Below are 19,956 nucleotides of genomic sequence, written 5' to 3' on the forward strand. Positions count from 1 at the left end.
CCGCAGTGTCGTTGGAGAGCCCGCTGTCGGCCGCAGTGTCGTTGGAGAGCCCGCTGTCGGCCGCAGTGTCGTTGGAGAGCCCGCTGTCGGCCGCAGTGTCGTTGGAGAGCCCGCTGTCGGCCGCAGTGTCGTTGGAGAGCCCGCTGTCGGCCGCAGTGTCGTTGGAGAGCCCGCTGTCGGCCGCAGTGTCGTTGGAGAGCCCGCTGTCGGCCGCAGTGTCGTTGGAGAGCCCGCTGTCGGCCGCAGTGTCGTTGGAGAGCCCGCTGTCGGCCGCAGTGTCGTTGGAGAGCCCGCTGTCGGCCGCAGTGTCGTTGGAGAGCCCGCTGTCGGCCGCAGTGTCGTTGGAGAGCCCGCTGTCGGCCGCAGTGTCGTTGGAGAGCCCGCTGTCGGCCGCAGTGTCGTTGGAGAGCCCGCTGTCGGCCGCAGTGTCGTTGGAGAGCCCGCTGTCGGCCGCAGTGTCGTTGGAGAGCCCGCTGTCGGCCGCAGTGTCGTTGGAGAGCCCGCTGTCGGCCGCAGTGTCGTTGGAGAGCCCGCTGTCGGCCGCAGTGTCGTTGGAGAGCCCGCTGTCGGCCGCAGTGTCGTTGGAGAGCCCGCTGTCGGCCGCAGTGTCGTTGGAGAGCCCGCTGTCGGCCGCAGTGTCGTTGGAGAGCCCGCTGTCGGCCGCAGTGTCGTTGGAGAGCCCGCTGTCGGCCGCAGTGTCGTTGGAGAGCCCGCTGTCGGCCGCAGTGTCGTTGGAGAGCCCGCTGTCGGCCGCAGTGTCGTTGGAGAGCCCGCTGTCGGCCGCAGTGTCGTTGGAGAGCCCGCTGTCGGCCGCAGTGTCGTTGGAGAGCCCGCTGTCGGCCGCAGTGTCGTTGGAGAGCCCGCTGTCGGCCGCAGTGTCGTTGGAGAGCCCGCTGTCGGCCGCAGTGTCGTTGGAGAGCCCGCTGTCGGCCGCAGTGTCGTTGGAGAGCCCGCTGTCGGCCGCAGTGTCGTTGGAGAGCCCGCTGTCGGCCGCAGTGTCGTTGGAGAGCCCGCTGTCGGCGTGCTGCACTAGTTTCACATGACTAACTGTTGCCTCTGCTTCCACTTCATTGGTTTCCTGTTCAACTGGAGAAAAAAGATTAACTTTCAGCAACATGAAACCAAGGGGTCGTCCACACCATCAAAACTGTTAACCTGAACGTGCAATTTTTGGCCCATCAGCCACACGAGGCAGGATTTTAGAACACAGATCCTAGAGTGTTGACGGCAAAAACAATCTGGAAAAAGATTGTTGGCACCCCCCCTTCTCCCCCCAGTGTCAAATAACAAACTACAAGCTCCGGTCGATCTGCATAAATCTACATGATGCCAACAGCAGGAAGAGCATGCAGCCATAGACCTATAGAGACTTATGAGCAGGAATTTACTACTGAAGTTCTATCTGCTTCATCTTCTGCGTTGTGCGTTTGGTGAGTCACAGCGCCCCTAAAGGCCTGGCATGTGTACTCCATGCCCTGAAGTCTGGTGTTGAAATATGAAGTTTCTGTGCCTCCAAGACTGAAGCCACCTGGCTCAGTATTGAGTTCTAGAATTTGCTTACCTTCTTTGGCACTTTGCTCCAACAAGGATTTCATTGACTGGAGAAGCTTCATTGTCTTCATGGAAATATCATTGGCAGACAGCTCTGAAACAGACAATACCAATTATTGAGTCAGAAAGTCCCTCCCTAAAGCTTTCCTCATGAGTTTGCTTACCTCGCGTCTCCCTCTGCAGCACATTTTCCAGCCCCCAGGATCCTGTGGACATCAATGGAGGTATAAAACATTTCAGTAGCATGTAGCACAATCCATTCACCAGAATCATTAACTGAGCATCAAGTAGATTTGGTGTGAGAAGCAAACCTTCTGCCAGCCAGACAAGCAGCGCACATGTGAGGCAGAGCCAAGCAGATCCCATTGTTGCAGGTAGACAGTGAGAGAGAGAGAGAGAGCAGACTGAAGGGTCCCGTTTAAATAGCAAGTGCCACAGGTGCTGCTCATCAGGTGTAATTGGCTCTCTGACTCCAGAGGAGGAAGCAGGGACTTCAACCAATCAGTTGGTTCAACTTTTCCGATTAAAGCCAACCCACATGGATCCACTTGACTGACAAATAGAAACACACAGCTAAAAAAGTTTCAGTGAGTTGGCTTTTATTTTTTGGTAAGTTGCAGTTATGGAAAATAAGTACATTTAAAGGGATTGTTAACAGAGGTCACATCTCAAAGAAGTGACATTTATCCTCTGGGGTCCACAGATGTGTAAAACAAATCAGACCATAAAAAGGGAGTAAAAGATGAGAAATCAAGCAGCCATTGATGTGACGGCTTCATGTGTTTCATATAATCGATGGATGGGAGTTTCTGGACAACAGGGTTGTTGGGTTTCTCTCTGTTAAAATCACCTAGAAATGACTGTGTTGTATGTGGTGCAATATATATAAAGTTGAATTGAATTGAGAGTTACTTTGTGGCTAATGAGTGCCTGCTGCACTTTCAGCTGGACGTAATTGTATCATCTTCCCCTTGAGACTAAACCTACTGCAGAATAAACACACTATGTGTGCACACAGATCTTAATGAAGTTTGTCCCAGAGGCCTGGAGGGGACTGAAAAGTTCTGAGGTGAGTTGAAAGTCTAACCTGGTCCGGACCAAGTTAAGATTTCGATAACTAGTCAGATCTCCTGGAAAATGACCCAGCCATTCTTAAATGATGGTGATTGGTGCACGGGCACAGAGAGGAGAAATTAATTTAGAGTGATTCTTTTAAAAAAATTTAAGAAAATCTAATAAAATAAATCCTGGTCACTGAATTTTCCTCCACAAGACTTGACCTGGAATAATGAGGTTAATGATCACACCTCACAGAACTGCAGAAACATGAATTTATGGAACGCACAACGACTTGCGCCGTCACAACACAACCTCAAAGCAACTGGATGGAAAATCTAAACTAAAAGAGGAGCAGTGAGGAAGTTCAGCCCAAAAGGTTAAACCAACAAAGTGATAACCTGCTTCGTATTACTGCTAATCAGGACGGCGCATGTCTGAATAAGTCAACCCAGGAAACAGAGAGATCCTGGATTTATTTATGAATGTTTGTAGTACAGGCCTCTGCTCTGGCACCATGAGAAGTACTTCCTCCTCTTCCTAAGATGGGCATGTGTGGGCGGAGCCAGTCCAGCTCACACAGACACAGCAGATTGTAAATACAGCTCTTAAGGTCCAATGTTCAAATGGTTCAAGGAAAATCAAAAATCAAGGAAAAGCTGGATGTAAGGCAACAAACTGAATACAATGTTTATGGACCAATGAGACCCCTTTAAAATACCGAACACTGAATTTCTTTGTGTGTGCAGACAAGGAAAGGTGACATTTTTGCAACTATTCCTCAGAAACCTCAAAGAGCTTCATTGGAGCGAGGCTACAAATGCCAACTCAGGTACATATTTTTAGTGTTAGAGAAACCAAATGATTAACTTATCGGGGAAGGAAGAGGCACAAAGTGTCACGTCAGACCATTAAAAATAATTTTCATCGGTGTGGTGTGGGTGTAATAATATACATCACTTTATTTGATACAAAATATATTTCAGAAGATAAATGTCACAAGAAGTGTGAAAACATCTCAGTCACAACATTGATTTAAACCTAAAGCACCTTTACTGTGAGTTCTGTGTTGTTTGTCAGTCTTTCGGTGCTTTTGATTATTAACGTCGTCACAGTTAACGACACAAAGAATCAACCCTTATTGCTTTCCCCATTATATTTCAGTGAAGTCCACGTGGATGCCGAGCAGTGCAGCGTTTCGCCAGCGAACAGTCTGTTGGTCACGAGCGAGCCACCTGCAGCATTTCCTGCACAGTCAGCAGTTTTTCTCGGGGCTTCCCGATGACCTCGCCCCTCCTCGTCTCCACTTTGTCGATCTTCTCCCAGTCCGAGAAAGTCACCGCTTTCACTCCTGCACACAAGCAAGACGCACATACAGATGACCAGAGAATAAAACTGTTTAATTGAAGTGAACTGAGACCGAAATGATCTGCATTCACTTGCACCTGCAACATTTTTCTTTGATTAGACTTTTGGGCTCTGTTTATATGTTTCAAAGTGAAAATGCATCTTTTTTTTGCATTTTCACTTTTTATTGTCGTGCAAATGGGGCCTCAGATATCATATTGACCATGGATATTCTTATTATTAAGGACTTTCATTTACCTGAAACCAGTTCAACATGAGGTCAGAGCTTTTATTGGATTCATCTTTGCAATGAACCGAAAGCAAAATAATTCATAATTTACACTTTAATAGAGTTTCCTGGAAACTGTAGATCATCAGTCTGTCAACAGTCCTTTTGTGACATTCTGAGACTTGTCTCGGTCCACAGTCTCGTTGGGTTTTCATGGCGTCACCGTCTCGTCACTTTCATTTTCTTTGATGTTTTTCTTGGCATCTCTTGAACATTCCTCTATTGGGTGTTTGCATCGCCTCATGGATTTCCATCTGCTTCATGCAGTTCTATATTGTATTTTTTTAGAGGTCTGCACCTTCTAAGTTTTCTCTTAGTTTAGTTGCCTTTGTTATTTTGCAGCTTTGTTATTGTCATCTCAGAAATTCATGCATTTATTTGTTGAAATATCAATTTGCATAGTTGTTGCAATTTTGAATTTTGTTTTAAATGATTTGGTGGCTGTATTTTTCTTATTTTTTTCCTATTTTGTAGAATCTCACAGATTTCATTTTTATTTCATTTTGAATCCGTTTTTAAAGACTATTTTGTTTACCTATTAAAACAAGTCTCTGACCCTGGTTCTGCAGGTTTATTCCTGTAAAAAGGGAGTTTTTCCTTTCCACCATCTCCTCCACTTGCTCATGTGGAATTGTTGGATTTTACTCTGTAAAATTGGCTTCAGATGACTTTTGTGTTTGGTGCTTTATAAATAAAATTGAATTTGATGATTGAACTGGACTTGGTCAGGAACTGGGATATCTAAACTCGCCCAACAGACGCCCAAACAGTTGAAATAGCCGAGCTCCAACAAAAACATAAAATAAGTGGTGAGAATATATCACGGATTCAGTGAACCACTGACATCAACAACCGTGAGTCACACGTCCCAAAAGTTGGACCAATGAGAACAAGCATGAACTTTTTTTGTTTCTTTGTTGTTGCATCTATTTAATGTTTCCGTTACTGTTTTTGTCATTTTTGAAGCCAGTTTGGCTTCTATTGCATCAACAAGTTGATACAACAAGTTGATACAAGTTGAGAAAAAAGTCCCTTTAACAAAATGGACAATGTACAAACAAAATTAAGAACTTTTTTTTTAAAACATTCCATTTTCTGACAGCTTCAGGGAGCCGTTCCAGCAGGGCTAAGGAGTCGCGGGTTGTTCTAATCTATAGTCTCATATAAGAGAGTGAAAATCTGTCAGGGGGCAGTGCAGTACCTCTCTCTGCCAGCAGAGTGCTGATGCTCTGTGAGCCCGGCCTGGTAGAAGACACATCCAAAGCTCCGGAGTCGATGTCCTCCATTAAAGAGCGAGCTGTGTCAAAGCTGTTGTTCATGGTGTTGGCGATCACCCCGGTTGGGCCAGTTTTCACCCAGCCGCTGCAATACAGTCCTACAGACACATATCAAAGAACAAGACCAGGCTAAACTTTAGTATGCCCCCCCCCCCCAAAAAAAAAAAAATATAAGCATTCATACAGCAATAAACTCACTGATGAAAACCAGGGACTATTACATGATGTCACCCACCAGCAACGTCAGCAGCAGGTAGACGAGAGAAGACGAGCGACGTCAACAGTTTGAGATTCTTCGATATTAATTATAACGACAAAATAACAAGAGTGTAAATTATGTTCTGCCAAAATATCACGTGGCGAAAGGGAGTGTGTACAACACCAGCAACAGCAACGGGGCCCAAGATGTTAGTGAGTTGATCTGAGAAGAGTTATGACCTTGTACCTGCAGCCTGTTGAACGCGGCCCATGCTGTTTGGGATGACGGCCTTGTGGGAGTCGAAGGGCACCGACTGGTCGATGGGGAGGCTCCGGTAGCCGATGCTGCTGATGACCAGGCCGCAAGGCACATCCTCGACTTCCCCGGTGAGCACGGCGTGAGCTCCATCGCCCGCGCCCTGCCCGTGGAGACAAACGACAGCCTTACACGGGAATTTAAACTGGGCCTGGGGCGTGTTGGACGTGACGCACCTCCAGCCTGTTGATGGCCAGTCGGATGCCGGCGGCTCTGCCGCCGCTGGCCAGAACCTCCACGGGGCTCCGGAAGAATCGAAAGCCCCACGAGCGGGACGCCTTGTCCCGCCTCGCCTGCTCCTTCTCACTGGGCGTCTCCAAGGCCGTCTTCAGCATCAGCTCCGTCAGACGCTTCCTGGGCCGAGGTATGTCTGAAACAGATCACAGAGATACGGTTGTTTTATAGAACCATGGTGACCCACTGAAATTTAAGCTTTTACTGGGTCTTCACGAAGGTCTTTTAAATTGTCTTAATTTCTCTTAAGTTGATGCAAGAGTATCGCATTTTATTTATTTTTTTGGTCTGGATACAAAGAAGATATTAATAATTACAAGTTATCCATCACTTTTAATGAGTATTTCTTGTACAATTCTGGAAAACCGTTTCACAAACTTGTTCTTGCCACTGCAGCACACAGACAAGCTGGCACTTCATACATGTACAAGTAAAGACTCTCATATTCACAAGCTACACTGAATATTTAAAGTCACGGGTCGAGATCAAACTTCCTGTAACTGTGCCTTGCTGTGACCACAATCTCGACACCACAGCGCAGAAACCATAACAGAAAGTAGCTTAATGTTCAGACTTTCCTGGGTACAAGTTTCCAATAACATAATTCATTCATGCCACCTTCAGTTATTGAGTTTTGTGTGTTCAGTGGACACACATCACAGTGGTGATGATAAGGGGAATTGATTGATTTTTTTAACTTTTAAAATCCTGTATCAGACCTGTGGTTTGGGTTCATGTTTGCATGAATCCCAATGAGACGACATTCACATAGTTTATGGAGATTATAAGACTGAAATCAGTTCTGAACCTCCAATAAAAGAACAAGAAATACTAAAACTTTTAGGGAGGGATCAAAGTGAACTCTTTGCAAGAAAATAAAAACAAAACATATACTTTATTTTGTATCTTTTTATGTTTTCAATTAAAGAAAATCCAAATATTAGTTTTTTCCCCTATTTTTGTAACAATATTTTTTAAAAAGCACCTTTAAAAGAAAATACATTACAAATTAATTAAACTGTTTTGCTGTAATATTAAATGTGATAACATACCGAACAGCTATGCAGGAAGGGACAAACGTCAAGGACAAGAAGAACATATCTACAAATTACAATGTGACCAGTGTCACGAGAGAGCTGATAAAAAGTAAGAACTGTTCTCAAACAACGGAAAATGATATTTAAAAATAGACTCTGGCAGAAACCTTTCAGAGCTTCTGGGATTCCTTTAAAATCCTCTGCCACCATCTCGGGCCTGCAGTCCGGCAGGTTCACCATTTCTCTGAGCTCCTGGAGAAAAAAAAAACAGAGGAATGGCTCCAAATGTAAAGATTCGGTATAAATGGGACAGAAAGTGAGAAGAACTATCTAATCAGTCGTCCCAAGCTTTTCATTTATGGCTTAAATCTATTAATAGGCAATAATAAAAGAAACTATTCTTGTCAACAGTTAAAACTAACATTTAAAAACTGTTATAAACCCAGAAAGACAAGTATCTCAAGTAATGAGTTATTTTTTTTTATTGAAAAAAACAAAACATGTTTTCAATAAACTAAGTAAAATTATTCGTTCAAATAGGATTAATAACTATAGCGAGTGAGGATAACAATGAATACAAACCTCATTCTGACATTGTTAAGGTGGTAATAATGAAGGATTAAATACAACATGGCAATACAATATTAAGATATCGTGGTTTTATGTCATTGAGCATATGAGCTGAGTGAAACTCTGGTGATAAATCTTTTTGGTTACTTAAAAACCTAAAACCTCCCACCTTTATGGTGCAGGCGATCTGCAGGGGTCCTCGTCGGCCCACGATCAGGACCCTGCGGACTCGGCTCGGTGCCAGGGCGTCCAGGGTGGGCTGGGTGATGTCCGTGTTCTGGAGGAAAAAGAAGAAGAGAAGAAGAACTATCCACCAAGAAAAAAAACCCAACACATATATATATGAGCGTGTGTGTATGTATATACACACTATATTGCCAAAAGTATTTGGTTGCCACCTTGGGAGCCGTTTTCACAATGTATATTTTCAGTAGCTCAGAGCATCGAAACCCCAAAACGCAATGGCAGTTTTTCCGTTTCCACTTGAAACCGTCGTCGTGGCCACAGGGCCTCACACTACTCACCTTCAACATGTCGGTGGGAGACAGGAGGATTCTGGCCACATCCAAGGCCACGTTGCCTTGTCCGAGAATGACGGCGGTGTCACAGCTCAGGTCCGGGGTCAGCTGAGCGCAAAACAAATCACAATCGGTAAAACAGAGATGGTTCTCGCTGTGTTTTTCCGCCGATCGGCCCGTACCTCCCTGCAGCTGGGCAGACCGTTGTACCAGCCCACGAAGTCTTTGGCGGAATAAACGCCGGGGAGGTGTTCCCCCGGCACACCCATGCTCCTGTTCCCCTCTGCTCCATAACTCTGTCACAACACAGAAGAGCCAGAGTTAACCAGATCGACTAATACTGCCGGGCATTTTGTTGCCAACAAGGCGGTGAGGTTTGTTCTCACCAGCACGGTGGCGTGGTAGGCCCGCCGCAGCTCGCCCAGGCTGACGTCTGTCCCGACGTTGACGTTGCCGTAGAAGTTGCAGCGTGTGTGATTGGCCGTCTGCGTGAACGTGTTGATGACGTTCTAAAGAAATGGAACCATAATCATTACCAGAAACAGAAGAAGCCTTCTGTTTCATGAGCAGAAACAGAAGGTTTGGCTGCATCTAAAGTACAGAAAGACACCTAGTCATATGAACTTTTTGTACGTAATTTAAAAATCCAAGCCCTATAAAGAATTACTTGAACTCAAAATCTTTCTATAATGAGAGGATGTCAAGAAGTGTCTCAATGAAGCCAGGTTTATTTGTTGTTATTACTACTTTGTACCACTAGGTGCTACGGTAAGTCAGTCGATGCACATCGTAGGTCACCTTTAGAAAGAAATGTCCCACTGACCGATTGGTATGAAACAAAGGCATCCTGAACCGATCTGCTCATAAATCTTGTGGCACCATAACCTGTAATTTAGTCCAAGTGCACAGGTTGTTAAATTTCCCCCAACTGCAGAAATCAAACCTTCACATTCCGCTGTAGACGTTTACGACCGCGTCCTTTCAGTTTCAGACTTAAGTTGCAGCCACACTCCCCAACTGACAATATCAGGTAATTAACTATTGTGTACAACTAGTGTGTCACAATCTGCGTGGGTTTGAGTGCTGATTGTTTTATATGTCTACTGGCATCTGGTCCTGGAAACATTTGCAGTTTACATGAGAACCAGTTGGCTACGTGAATAGAAAAAAAACATCATCTGATGCCCTGGCATGGTTCCAAGTCTTGTTTGTTTAAAAAAACAACAACAACAAAAAACTGGCACTTGACACTGAACCGGCAAGCAGGGTGACAAAACAAACATGACGCATTTATTATAATCTGTCTTTCTATTTATTAGAATTACCTTCAGCATATACATTGGCTACCATTTATAATTATCAGCTAATTTGGCTTTGATTTTATATCTTATATCTAATATTGGGTTGAAAGCTATGGGAAAAGATTGAATGATTTTAAAGGTTTACTGTAATGTTTTTGTCTGTTTCCATTAAGGATTTTTGTCTCATCTTTAGCATTAGCCAAAGTAATTCAGCTCCGTTTTAGTCTCATCCAGTGGTTAAAGCCTCAAGGATTAAAAAAAAAAAAGATTAAAATTAACCAAAACTTAAAAAAAAGAGAAACTGAAAGTTGTGTTGCTAAACACCTTTTTTTAAACCTGGGAAAGTGCATAAGATGCTAATTAAATGTTAATGTGACTGTGTGCAGATTTTTCATACCCTGTGTGAAATTGGAAAATTAGGACGATTGTTTCAAATGTGTTTATTATTTTTCTTGTATTCATGGAAAATTTGACTTTGTAAGCAGTGATGTATATTTAAAAAAAAAAACATTAAAGTTGTGTTAATGTTAATTGAAGTTGCTGTTGCAATAGAGATCTGTGTTCTATTATGTGAAAGAAGCCGACATATTAATAATTTAGATAACTTGGAGGAAAGAGTGACAGATTTGAGAATCGTAATTATGGAAGCAAGATTGGAAATAGTGTCCGATATGAATTACTTCTTCAAGAAGAATTCTCAATTAGGAGCCGATACCTTGACTTCAGGATGATCCGGGGCAACTCCGAACCGAACCAGTCCGAAGGGGACGGGCAGACGCTCGTAGATGTCCACTTCCACATCCTGTCGAGCCTGTGAGGGAAAACCAAATCCCCATAAAAACGGAGGAGAGATGTTCCGATTAAACATCTTCCAAACGTGAAGTGATGGGGAGAAAAGGAAAAGCTTTCCAGAAAAACAAAGGTTCTTATTTGTTGGAAACATTACAAACATGAGGGTGACTCAAAGTGGTCCTTCAGTTTTATTGCTACTCAAATTTGACGGGGTTGAAAAGTGGTTGGGAATTTCTGGCACTGCATTTAAATTGGTTTAAATCTTACTTACAAGATCTAGACTATTCTGTGTCAAGCCGTCTGAGTATAGAAATCACTTGCGGGGTCCCTCAAGGCTCCATCCTTGGGCCACTTTTATTTAACATCTAAATGCTCCCTCTGGCTCACAACATGGAGCATTACAAGATCTACCAGAATCATGCAGACAACAGACAGCTCTATAGATCAGCGTCAGTAAACCTACGGTGGAAGTGCATAAATTAAAATGAATGGGTCGACGTTTCAGAGCTTTATACAACTCAACCCAGAAAGAACAGAGGCAAATGTTTTCCTCCTGAAAGAAAAAAGTTTAAAGGTCAGCACCCGTCTTGTCATGTCACTCCAGACAACAAGTCAGGCCAGAAATCTGGGTGTGACTATGGAGCCAGACCTGAAATAGAACAACCAGACAATAGCAAACCCAGCCTATTACCATCTGATTTCTCACAAGATTCTGTGTAACTTCGGGGTTATTGGAACGGTGCATTTACTGTTTGCTGTAAAAAAAAAAATGTTTTTAATAAAAAATCTGCAGACAGTTGTAGCTCACCCAGAATCCTCACCAACACAAAGAGGGAGGAGCGCATCACACCTGCTGCTTGTGTGTCAAAGGATCCACCGCAAAATCTGACTTCTGGCCGAAAAAGCTTTGAATAGATCTCAGACTTATAGAATATGAAACATCCAGACCTCTGAGTTGAGGTCCTCAGGAAGAGGCTCGTGTTCCCAGAGTCGGTAGCAACAAGGCGAAGGTGATAATTATCAATAAGCATTCAGATTTAAGGGGGAGGACTAGATGAGTTTAAACTTTATCTTTCTACTTTTTGATCATGTGGAAACACATGTTATCATTATTGCTCTACTTATTTCTGTATGTTTTAAAAATCCATGTTCAAAATAAATAAAGTAAATGGACAAGTTGGTACGTAAGTAATTAAGTAAGCATATAAATAAATAAATACATTTTGTTTATCTCCCCTCGAGGCATTTGGCATTTATTGAAGCTGAATCGGTTGAAGCGTGGTGGGAGCCGCTACCCAGCACAATGACGTGAGCATTTTATAATGAGTTCGGTACTTTCTCATTTCAAACCTGACAGGTTTAACCCCTCTGCCGTCTCAATTCAGTGACGGTCTGAACGTTTGAGAAACAAACTTGTAAATAGAAGGTTAGTTTGGGGCCCTGAAAATGGTCCTTCACCTCCAACTGCTCAGATTGCATCAGGAAGGACATCTAAGGTCAAAGTTGTGCCAAATCAAAACATGCAGATCCCATGATGGGCTGTGACGACCCTGAAAAGGAACGACCGAAACTCAAACGGCATGAGAGGTGGGAGTGTGTGAATGGTTGATGGACTGATAACTTCTGACATTAAATAATGACTAATAAGTGTGCATGAGCCTGTCTTAAGGTTTCAATGGGGGGCCCCCAATAGAAGACTTCTCTGAATGGCCTGTACATAGAATTTAACCGAACATCCGGCAAATCTCTTGGGAATGCTGCTCAGGCAGAAACATTCCTAGAAAGAAAATCTGCACACTAAATAATCATCAGGAGAGGTCAAGTAGGAGCTTTAATAGTACAAATACGTAAAGCTACCCCGAATTCTACATCCATCGAAAACATAATTTAAATTAGGACACAGATGCAGTAAAGGAATGGTTGATATACACTCCTCTAATCAATGCGATCAAGTAGTGCATGCCTTGATCAGATGCTGTGCAGTGTAGAAGCCTGCTGGTCCGCTTCCTACCACACATATTTTGGGGCTGCAGGAGGAGACAGGAGCTCTTCCACATTCACTCATACCTGCAGAGAGATCAGAAAAGAGTCTGTGGGGCAAAGTGGCTATTTTCATTGAGGGTAACTTCACCATGTCTACTGTTCATAAACTACAGTCTTCACAGGATAAATATTTTTGGCTGAACTACTACTGACATTTGTTACATGGATGTGAAAATGAAACCACACACTTTTATTAGTGTGAGTAATTTCCCATTTCATTCAAGCTTGTTTATTACTCATTACTTACACAGTTGGAACGAACGGGTTGCGGAAGTAAACAACTGGTATCAACCCGCACGTTAATTTATGATCCTTTTATAGTATTTTAATTAACAGTAATGTTGCACGGTATTTACGCCGAAGAGAACATTATTCGGAGAGGTTTTAGCGTTTTGTTTTAGACAGGGTGTTTATTTACAGGGGTATTGACAGGGTGTTACCTTCATGGAGTCGGCTCATCCATCCGCTCCGTCCCGAAGTCCACAGCTTCAGCCGGGAGGACAGCAGCTTGTGGCCACTCATAGTGGCTCCCCGCTCGGAACTCAAAGCCCACAGACCGTCAGACCCACGCCGGTTGTTTTCAAATGACCTTTTAAACACTTTAGTTGGCGTTAAAGCTTGCAGTGTGCTGTCAAGGCTTTCAAGGATGGAGCGTGTGCAACTATCACAACAATCCGTGGAAGAACGGAGGCTTCCGTTCAGAGGTTCCGCGTTTAATTCATGCAGGTGCGGATAAGGAGGGAACAAGGTCGTGGGCATGGACACGTGAAAGCCCCCCACCCCCACCTCAAGTCTTTATTGACGTTGTGTTGTTGTTTTTCAACAATTGTTGCAAATGTTTTTGTTTTTTATTTGACCACAATGTATGTATCTTATTCAATCATTCAGCTTTTTGGTATTCATCTATTTTTTGTGATCTAAGTTTTTCTGTAGGTATTTTGTATCATCATGGTTATTTGGTGTCTTTTTATAAAATTTCTGTTTTCTGTCTTATTTTTCAAATGATTATTATTGGAGTTATTCTTTTTTGTGTTCTGACATATTCATGTGCTGCAGGGCTCATAGAGTAGCAACATTATTTGATAAACATGATTAAAATCTGACTGATACAGTCAATAACGAGCATACGCAGCACACGGCCGTGCCAAAATAATATGTAAAAGTACATTGTACAGGATTTATTTCCTCCCAAAAACTCTGAAATGTCATCCGTGGACAAGTTGTCCTGGGTTGCAGTTTTGTGAACGAGTTGTCTGTGGATGTGTTGTCCTCGAATCTGATCTCACACAGCCCTGAGAGCTCAGCTGAAGTATCACAGCAACACAACAATACTGCGGCTTTATGTTATTAAGATACATTTGAACTAACTTGCAAAACACTTTGTAAGTAAATTACTTTTCTTGTATTGCTTTAAAAGTAAAGATTAAAGACTCTTTGAAGGAGCCACAGGGTTTAAAAGATACAGATTTAATATACATGCCACATTTTCTGTACAGAGCAACCTGGAAAACAGATGACGCTTCATTAAAAAGAACAAGCGAGAGAAAATGCAGACTTTGCAAGTTTGCTTCTTTTTTTTTTTTAACACATACATCACACACCCTGTGTACCTCACATCAGCCAGGATGTGGTGACCCAGTCTCTTTTCTGCATACAAACCTCAAAGGGTGACGGAGAAAGGAAACTCGAGGCGACGTTAGTATGAGCCAGTGAGCCACTGACTCAGAGGGTCATCGGCTCTGCAACAAACCCGCGGGAAGCCCCTGATGCCCGGGGGCTCAAAGCGGTGATCATGTATGGGCAGTGCTGGACCGGCTGCTCTGGAGCCACAAGCTGGTGCCGGCTGGCTGTTGGTGGTTTCACACCTCCACCAGGCTTGAAAATCTTTTTAAACTGTGGAACATGAAGACAACAAGATCAGCTCCTGGATTGAGAAAGTGCACTCTAGTTGTCCCTGGCTCTCTCTTCTGGAAAACCTTCTGAATTCAAGTCGATCTCCCAGTTTTAACTCTTGGTAATGCTTTCCCTTCCTCACATGTTTGTTCGCCAATTTAATAAATCAAAGTGAAGGTAATTGTGCAAGAAATCCAAAAGCGTAAACTTTAAAAATGTATGGTTCAGGTTCCGTTGGCCAATTGTTGTGATCTATTGGTGGACGCCCTTAAAAGGTTTCAGTTGAAATCTTGAACTTAAAGTGAAAGCACTTACTCGGGTGCACTTCAAAATAAATGCTCCGATACCGAGGATGACAACGGCTGAGAGTATTGCAGTAGTCAAGCAAATAATTATAAGATCCACGGCTGTTGATTCGCAGGCTTCTGCTGGGTTTGTTTCTGTCAGGGAAAGAGAGAAAGAAGGTTACCGAAGAAAACAAAAAAGTGCTTTTCATTAGGTGTTCGGCAATTTTAGCTCTGCTGCTCATCCCACAAATGCATGTTCCCTTCAAACGTGACACAATTAAAAGATTAAATAAATAAACCTTCCAGTGGTTTATTGCGAAGAAGCACTTCTAAAGATAAGAAGTAATCCACTGCAAAGTATGTTCACGTAAACTTTTTTTCACCTCCGACGATGATAACGGTGCCGTTGCTGGACAGATCTCCTGACGCGTCATCTTCGAAGTAAGACCATTTGCAGTAGTACAAGTCAGTGTCTTCCACCCTGAGCAGAGACAGCTGCAAGGTGAAGCTGTGGCCCTGTTTGACCTGTGGCCCCACCGGCACACGAATCCGATCTTTAAACTCTGTTTTCTTGATGGTTTTGGTGACCCGTCCTTCCTCCAGGGACAAGTACAGGATTTCCGCATCGTTGAGAAAATGCCTTTTCAGGTACAGACCCAGGGGCTCGGACAAGGACGTGGAGCACGAGATCTCAATGGAGGAGTTAATCTTCACGAAGGAAGTGGAGCGGGGACGTTGATCAGCTGTTGATTGGAAAAAAGGTGGTTGGTGACTCTTTTGCATCAAGTTAGATAAGCCTTTTTGTTTTGTTTTTGAACTGTTGTTGCAGCTGCCAATTAAGATTTGGACAATCACAGTTTCACAACTCCCCTCATCGCAGCATAATATGAATATATGTACAATAATTCTTAGATATATATTTTTTGAAGGTGTTTATCAGTTTTTGTGCTCGAGCTCAGTCGTGAATCTTTTTTTTTTTGTTTTTGCCATGTTTTTCTAATCAAGAGTGACTTTAATCCAGTGATGGAAGATGATCAATAATTTTCGCTCTGCAAGCCATGAGAGACTAAATGCATTCAATTTATATTTGATCTAAATTAATAGCTGAGAACCTCAAGAACAATAATCAAAATAGAACACTTTCTATAATCTAATGCAAGAGTGGGTGAGCAACAAAGGAGGCACTACTTTTTTTAGTACATTAAAAAGCATTTTATTAAAGAGCAAACCAACATTTTGGGTTGCAAACATTTTACAACAGAATGAACTATTGATCCTTGCCTATTGCTAAACGGTTTATATGTCCTTGCTGGGTTTCTGCTGCAAAGATAGAATAAGCATATCCTTCAAATATTAAATTTCTTTTTCACGCATTTCTTGCCATTTTTGTTTTTGCATTAATAGTCATTGACTGTTTGAAAAGCTAAAATAACACCATGAAGTTGTAAACAGGAAATGGAAACTCAGTGTCAACTTAGAAGACATCTGCATTACGAGAGCTTTATCTTGCAACTTCTTGTGTCCAGATAAACACACTCACCCGTCCATTTGGTGAGTATTACCCCAGCGGGCATGAAGAGCAAGCCCAGCATGCAGCTCCACCACTGGACCTTCATCCTAGAAGCTGGCGTGCACACAGGCCCAGACGCTGACAGATTGATGGTCCAACTGACACATGAAGATTTGAGAAAAGAGATGTGGTTTGCAGAGGAAGCGAGAACAGCTGAGAGGTTTGTGGGTGTGCACTCAATCTGTAGCACAACATATAAGCGGTGGAAGGGGTCATCAAACGCAGATGTTCATGGTTAAAACCATGATCCTTCTGCGTTGGTAGAAGCTGATATGGTCTGCATACGCAGTGATTTTAATAATGGGTTGATGACTTCCCAAGTAAATTTTGGCTTGCGCTGTAGCTCTACCCAGCTTTTACAACGGTAACTTCTATTACATATTCATCCCAGTGCTGTGGAGGCTCGTGTGGCTCTTTAGTCTCGCTGTAGAGGCCCTGAAGCTTTCACTAAATGTCTTTCAATAATCATTTTTGTGTTTTTTATGTATTTATAATAATAATTAGAACAATCATCATCATCATCATCATCATCATCATCATCATCATCGTCATCATAATCATAATAATAATATGTAAAGATATAGTACATTCAGATCATAGGGTGGCCTTGCCACAAAAGAATCAGTGGAAGGAGCTGAAACTTCCAGTTACCAAGCACAATACTTGAAGGCTTAAGGATTTTGATCAAAATTCCTCATGAGACCAACTACAAGAAATGTCTGACCTCCATTTCAGTCTTAAAACAAATGCCAGGCAGGAGATGCGGGGCAGATTACCTGGCCCTTACCCCAGTTATGGAACCAGAACTGACATTTTTATATTAGAATTACAGGATACAATTTGAGTCTCATGCTACCTCTTGATTATTAATACATGACCAAGGCCTTAATCTCCCTGAGGTCGGAGAATTAAGGTGGAATTTCTCTTGTCTTAGTGTTTTATTTAAATCACGTCATTATTTATCCATGGCTCAGTTACAGTAAACACAGACATGCACATTTACATACTTTCATACAAAAAGAAGTTTTGCAACTTTTGGCTCTTTAGGCCATCTTTGGTGATATATACAGGAATATCTTGAACAAACAAACAAACAAAAAATCCCCTCTTATCTTCTGTTTAAAAAGAGCATAGAAAAGGAAAATTGCTCCAAATGGCTTTAAAAGGAAAAACAAATAAAACAGCTTTTATGGATAAACATCAGTAAAATAGTTAAAACCACTAAGTAAGTTTAAAAGAAACAAATTAAAATGACGAAAATGTCAAAAAAGGTACAACTTTAAATGGCTAAAACAACCAAAACAATTTTATAAAAATGGCTAAAGCAGCTAAAACCACGAGGAGAAGTTAAACAAAAAAAGCCAAAAGATGTAAAGAATAAAATTAAAAGTAAATGAAATACAAATGGCTCAAAAATGCTTAAAAAAAAAAAATCAGCTGTTGTAATTGTCATAAAAGATACGGTTACATGCATTAAAGCTGTGTTGCAGATCCCTGGTATAATGGATGGATGTCATGGATGGATGGATGGATGGATGGATGGACACAACTTATTCTTTCAATAACAACAATGCAGGATGTGGTTTAGGACTGAGGGCTGTAACTAGATAACGAGATCGCAGTGAGCAATGGGGGAAGTTGACATCTGAATGCCACATATTGTAATTTACAACACTGCTGTAAATAGCAAAGCGCCAATGTGGTTGATTGTTGTGCAACAATTGCTTGGGACATTATGTTGATTTGTTATAAACAAATGTTTTCAAAGTACAACAATAAAAAAAATTTTTTTTAATAATTCAGACATGGTTTTCAGACACCATGTGGACAGATTCTTTTGTTCACACTGTTCCTGTACACGACACACAGAACGATTATAACGACAATGAGAACGACAACAACAAAAATGATGGCCGTCCTCTTGCCTTGGTCATCACCTTGCATTGGCTCTCCCTTCTCAGTCTTGAGCTTGGGCTTGTTCTTCAGCTGTGATGGCGGTGGTTTTTGCCTCTCACCTAGTTAAATGAGACACACACATTTTGATACATGGACAAAATATAATGTCTAATATAGCTACACACATGTTAGGAAGCTAAATTCTGCTCACCGTACGGCTGCACTGTGAGAGATGTATGATCCATTCCACAGATCGAAGACACTTCAACGTCAATCTTTTCCACTTTGAGCACCTCGGGGATGCTCAGTGAGATGTAAGTCATGTCATCAGACTCACACACGTTGCCAGACAGAGTGGGGTCACACATGTTGACATTGTTACTTGTGAAATTGTATTTTACATGATAGCATTTCTGTTCTATATCGTGCCATTTAATGACGCAGCTGATGGTCACTGATTCTCCAAGCTGGACCCAAAAAGTATCGTTGCAGGTCACTGATAGAACTGAAAGAGAAAACAACAGCAACGAGTAAAAAATATTAATAAATAAAAAATTCACAGATAGAAATCACAGAGTGCTGTACAAGGAATGAGTGCAATAAAACTGAACAAACAAAATTAGATAAAATACAGTACGAGTGAAGGAAATAACTTGCTAAAAGCTTTCTTTCTTAAATAAATAAATAAATAGTCTGATGTATATTCATCTAATCTGCACCAGTGAGCCATAACATTATGACCCCTGACAGGTAAAGTGAAGTGATAGGAACCAATACTTCTTATCAAGCTCACACAAGCACACTGTCCTATGAAGACTCAAACAGTGTAGATTATAGTACACAACACTCAGCACATTATTTGGTAGGTTTTCATGATATCATAGCTGATCGGTACATTTCTGGAACAGCCAAAGTGCAATCACCCTCATCTGACCAGACTCCGGTTTGCAGTACAGAGAATAGAATCACGAGCCTCCAAAGGTCACTCATGGTGGAAGTTCCACCTTCATCAGAAGCTGAAAGAAGCAAACAAAGAGTCCTGTATTGTTCTGATTCCGCCTGGATGAGCCAAGAATCATTTTCATCCAGGATATTGAGGGCATTTGTAACATTTTTAACATGAGGACAATTCAGTGAAATGCAGATGTGGCTGCACAAGAAAGCAAAAGTCAATCTGAACTGTTGAATTAAAAAAAAAGAAAAAAGAAAAAGAAAAAAAAAGCCCATCCTTTTTATATTATGATCAATTAATCCAACCCTTCACTGATTTCTTGAACTGACATGCAGCAGTGCTGAAGGACCTGCAGCACTAACTGCTTTACGTGCAATACAGTGATTGAGAATGGGCATGAATTCCTAAAGTGTTCACACAACATAAAAAAAACAAGTGAGTTTTTAAAACACAGTTTTAAAACTGAAATTAGTAAAGTAGCAGGTGTTGCTTTTGAAAAAAAAGAAAAAAAAAGAAGAGAGATTTTCCTTACCTGATCAAACTGTGGATTCCGTTTCGAAGTGATAGACCTGTGGATGATTAACGACAAACTTCACAGAAGTTTTCTTCGTTGCGTGTGCATCAAGGACAACTGAGAAAACAGGACTGGCGACTAGAAAATATAAGTGCGTGCCACACATCCTACATGCCTCCAGGGGTTTCCCTGACTTTGATCATGACAACACCAAAGTCAGTAGAAAAGCAGACAATACAGACAATGGATTGGGGTGTGTACAAATATGACCGACTCGGAGCTGAAGCCCATACAGTATTTTACATGCAAACTCTA

At 42.1% G+C, this 19,956-nt stretch overlaps 1 protein-coding gene and 1 long non-coding RNA gene across 2 annotated transcripts; both read right to left on the bottom strand.

Moving 5' to 3' along the window:
* Positions 1 to 3,572: 3,572 nt before the first annotated feature.
* Positions 3,573 to 13,176, bottom strand: fdxr (ferredoxin reductase). The gene is made up of 12 exons (XM_080517105.1): positions 12,970 to 13,176; positions 12,450 to 12,553; positions 10,410 to 10,505; positions 8,780 to 8,902; positions 8,576 to 8,689; positions 8,400 to 8,501; positions 8,045 to 8,152; positions 7,473 to 7,557; positions 6,211 to 6,404; positions 5,966 to 6,137; positions 5,445 to 5,618; positions 3,573 to 3,958 (listed from the first exon to the last, which is right to left on the bottom strand). Exons 1-12 carry the CDS (start codon positions 13,049 to 13,051, stop codon positions 3,828 to 3,830), a joined length of 1,485 nt encoding a protein of 494 aa, XP_080373231.1. The 5' UTR covers positions 13,052 to 13,176; the 3' UTR covers positions 3,573 to 3,827.
* Positions 13,177 to 17,210: 4,034 nt separating this feature from the next.
* Positions 17,211 to 19,760, bottom strand: LOC308145633. Its single transcript, XR_013937083.1, has 4 exons — positions 19,660 to 19,760; positions 19,099 to 19,191; positions 18,387 to 18,680; positions 17,211 to 18,294 (listed from the first exon to the last, which is right to left on the bottom strand). It is a non-coding gene; the product is annotated as an uncharacterized lncRNA (long non-coding RNA).
* Positions 19,761 to 19,956: the final 196 nt, after the last annotated feature.

The sequence above is a fragment of the Blennius ocellaris genome (assembly GCF_963422515.1).
Source record: "Blennius ocellaris genome assembly, chromosome: 21".
In the NCBI taxonomy this organism is placed as follows: Eukaryota; Metazoa; Chordata; class Actinopteri; order Blenniiformes; family Blenniidae; genus Blennius; species Blennius ocellaris.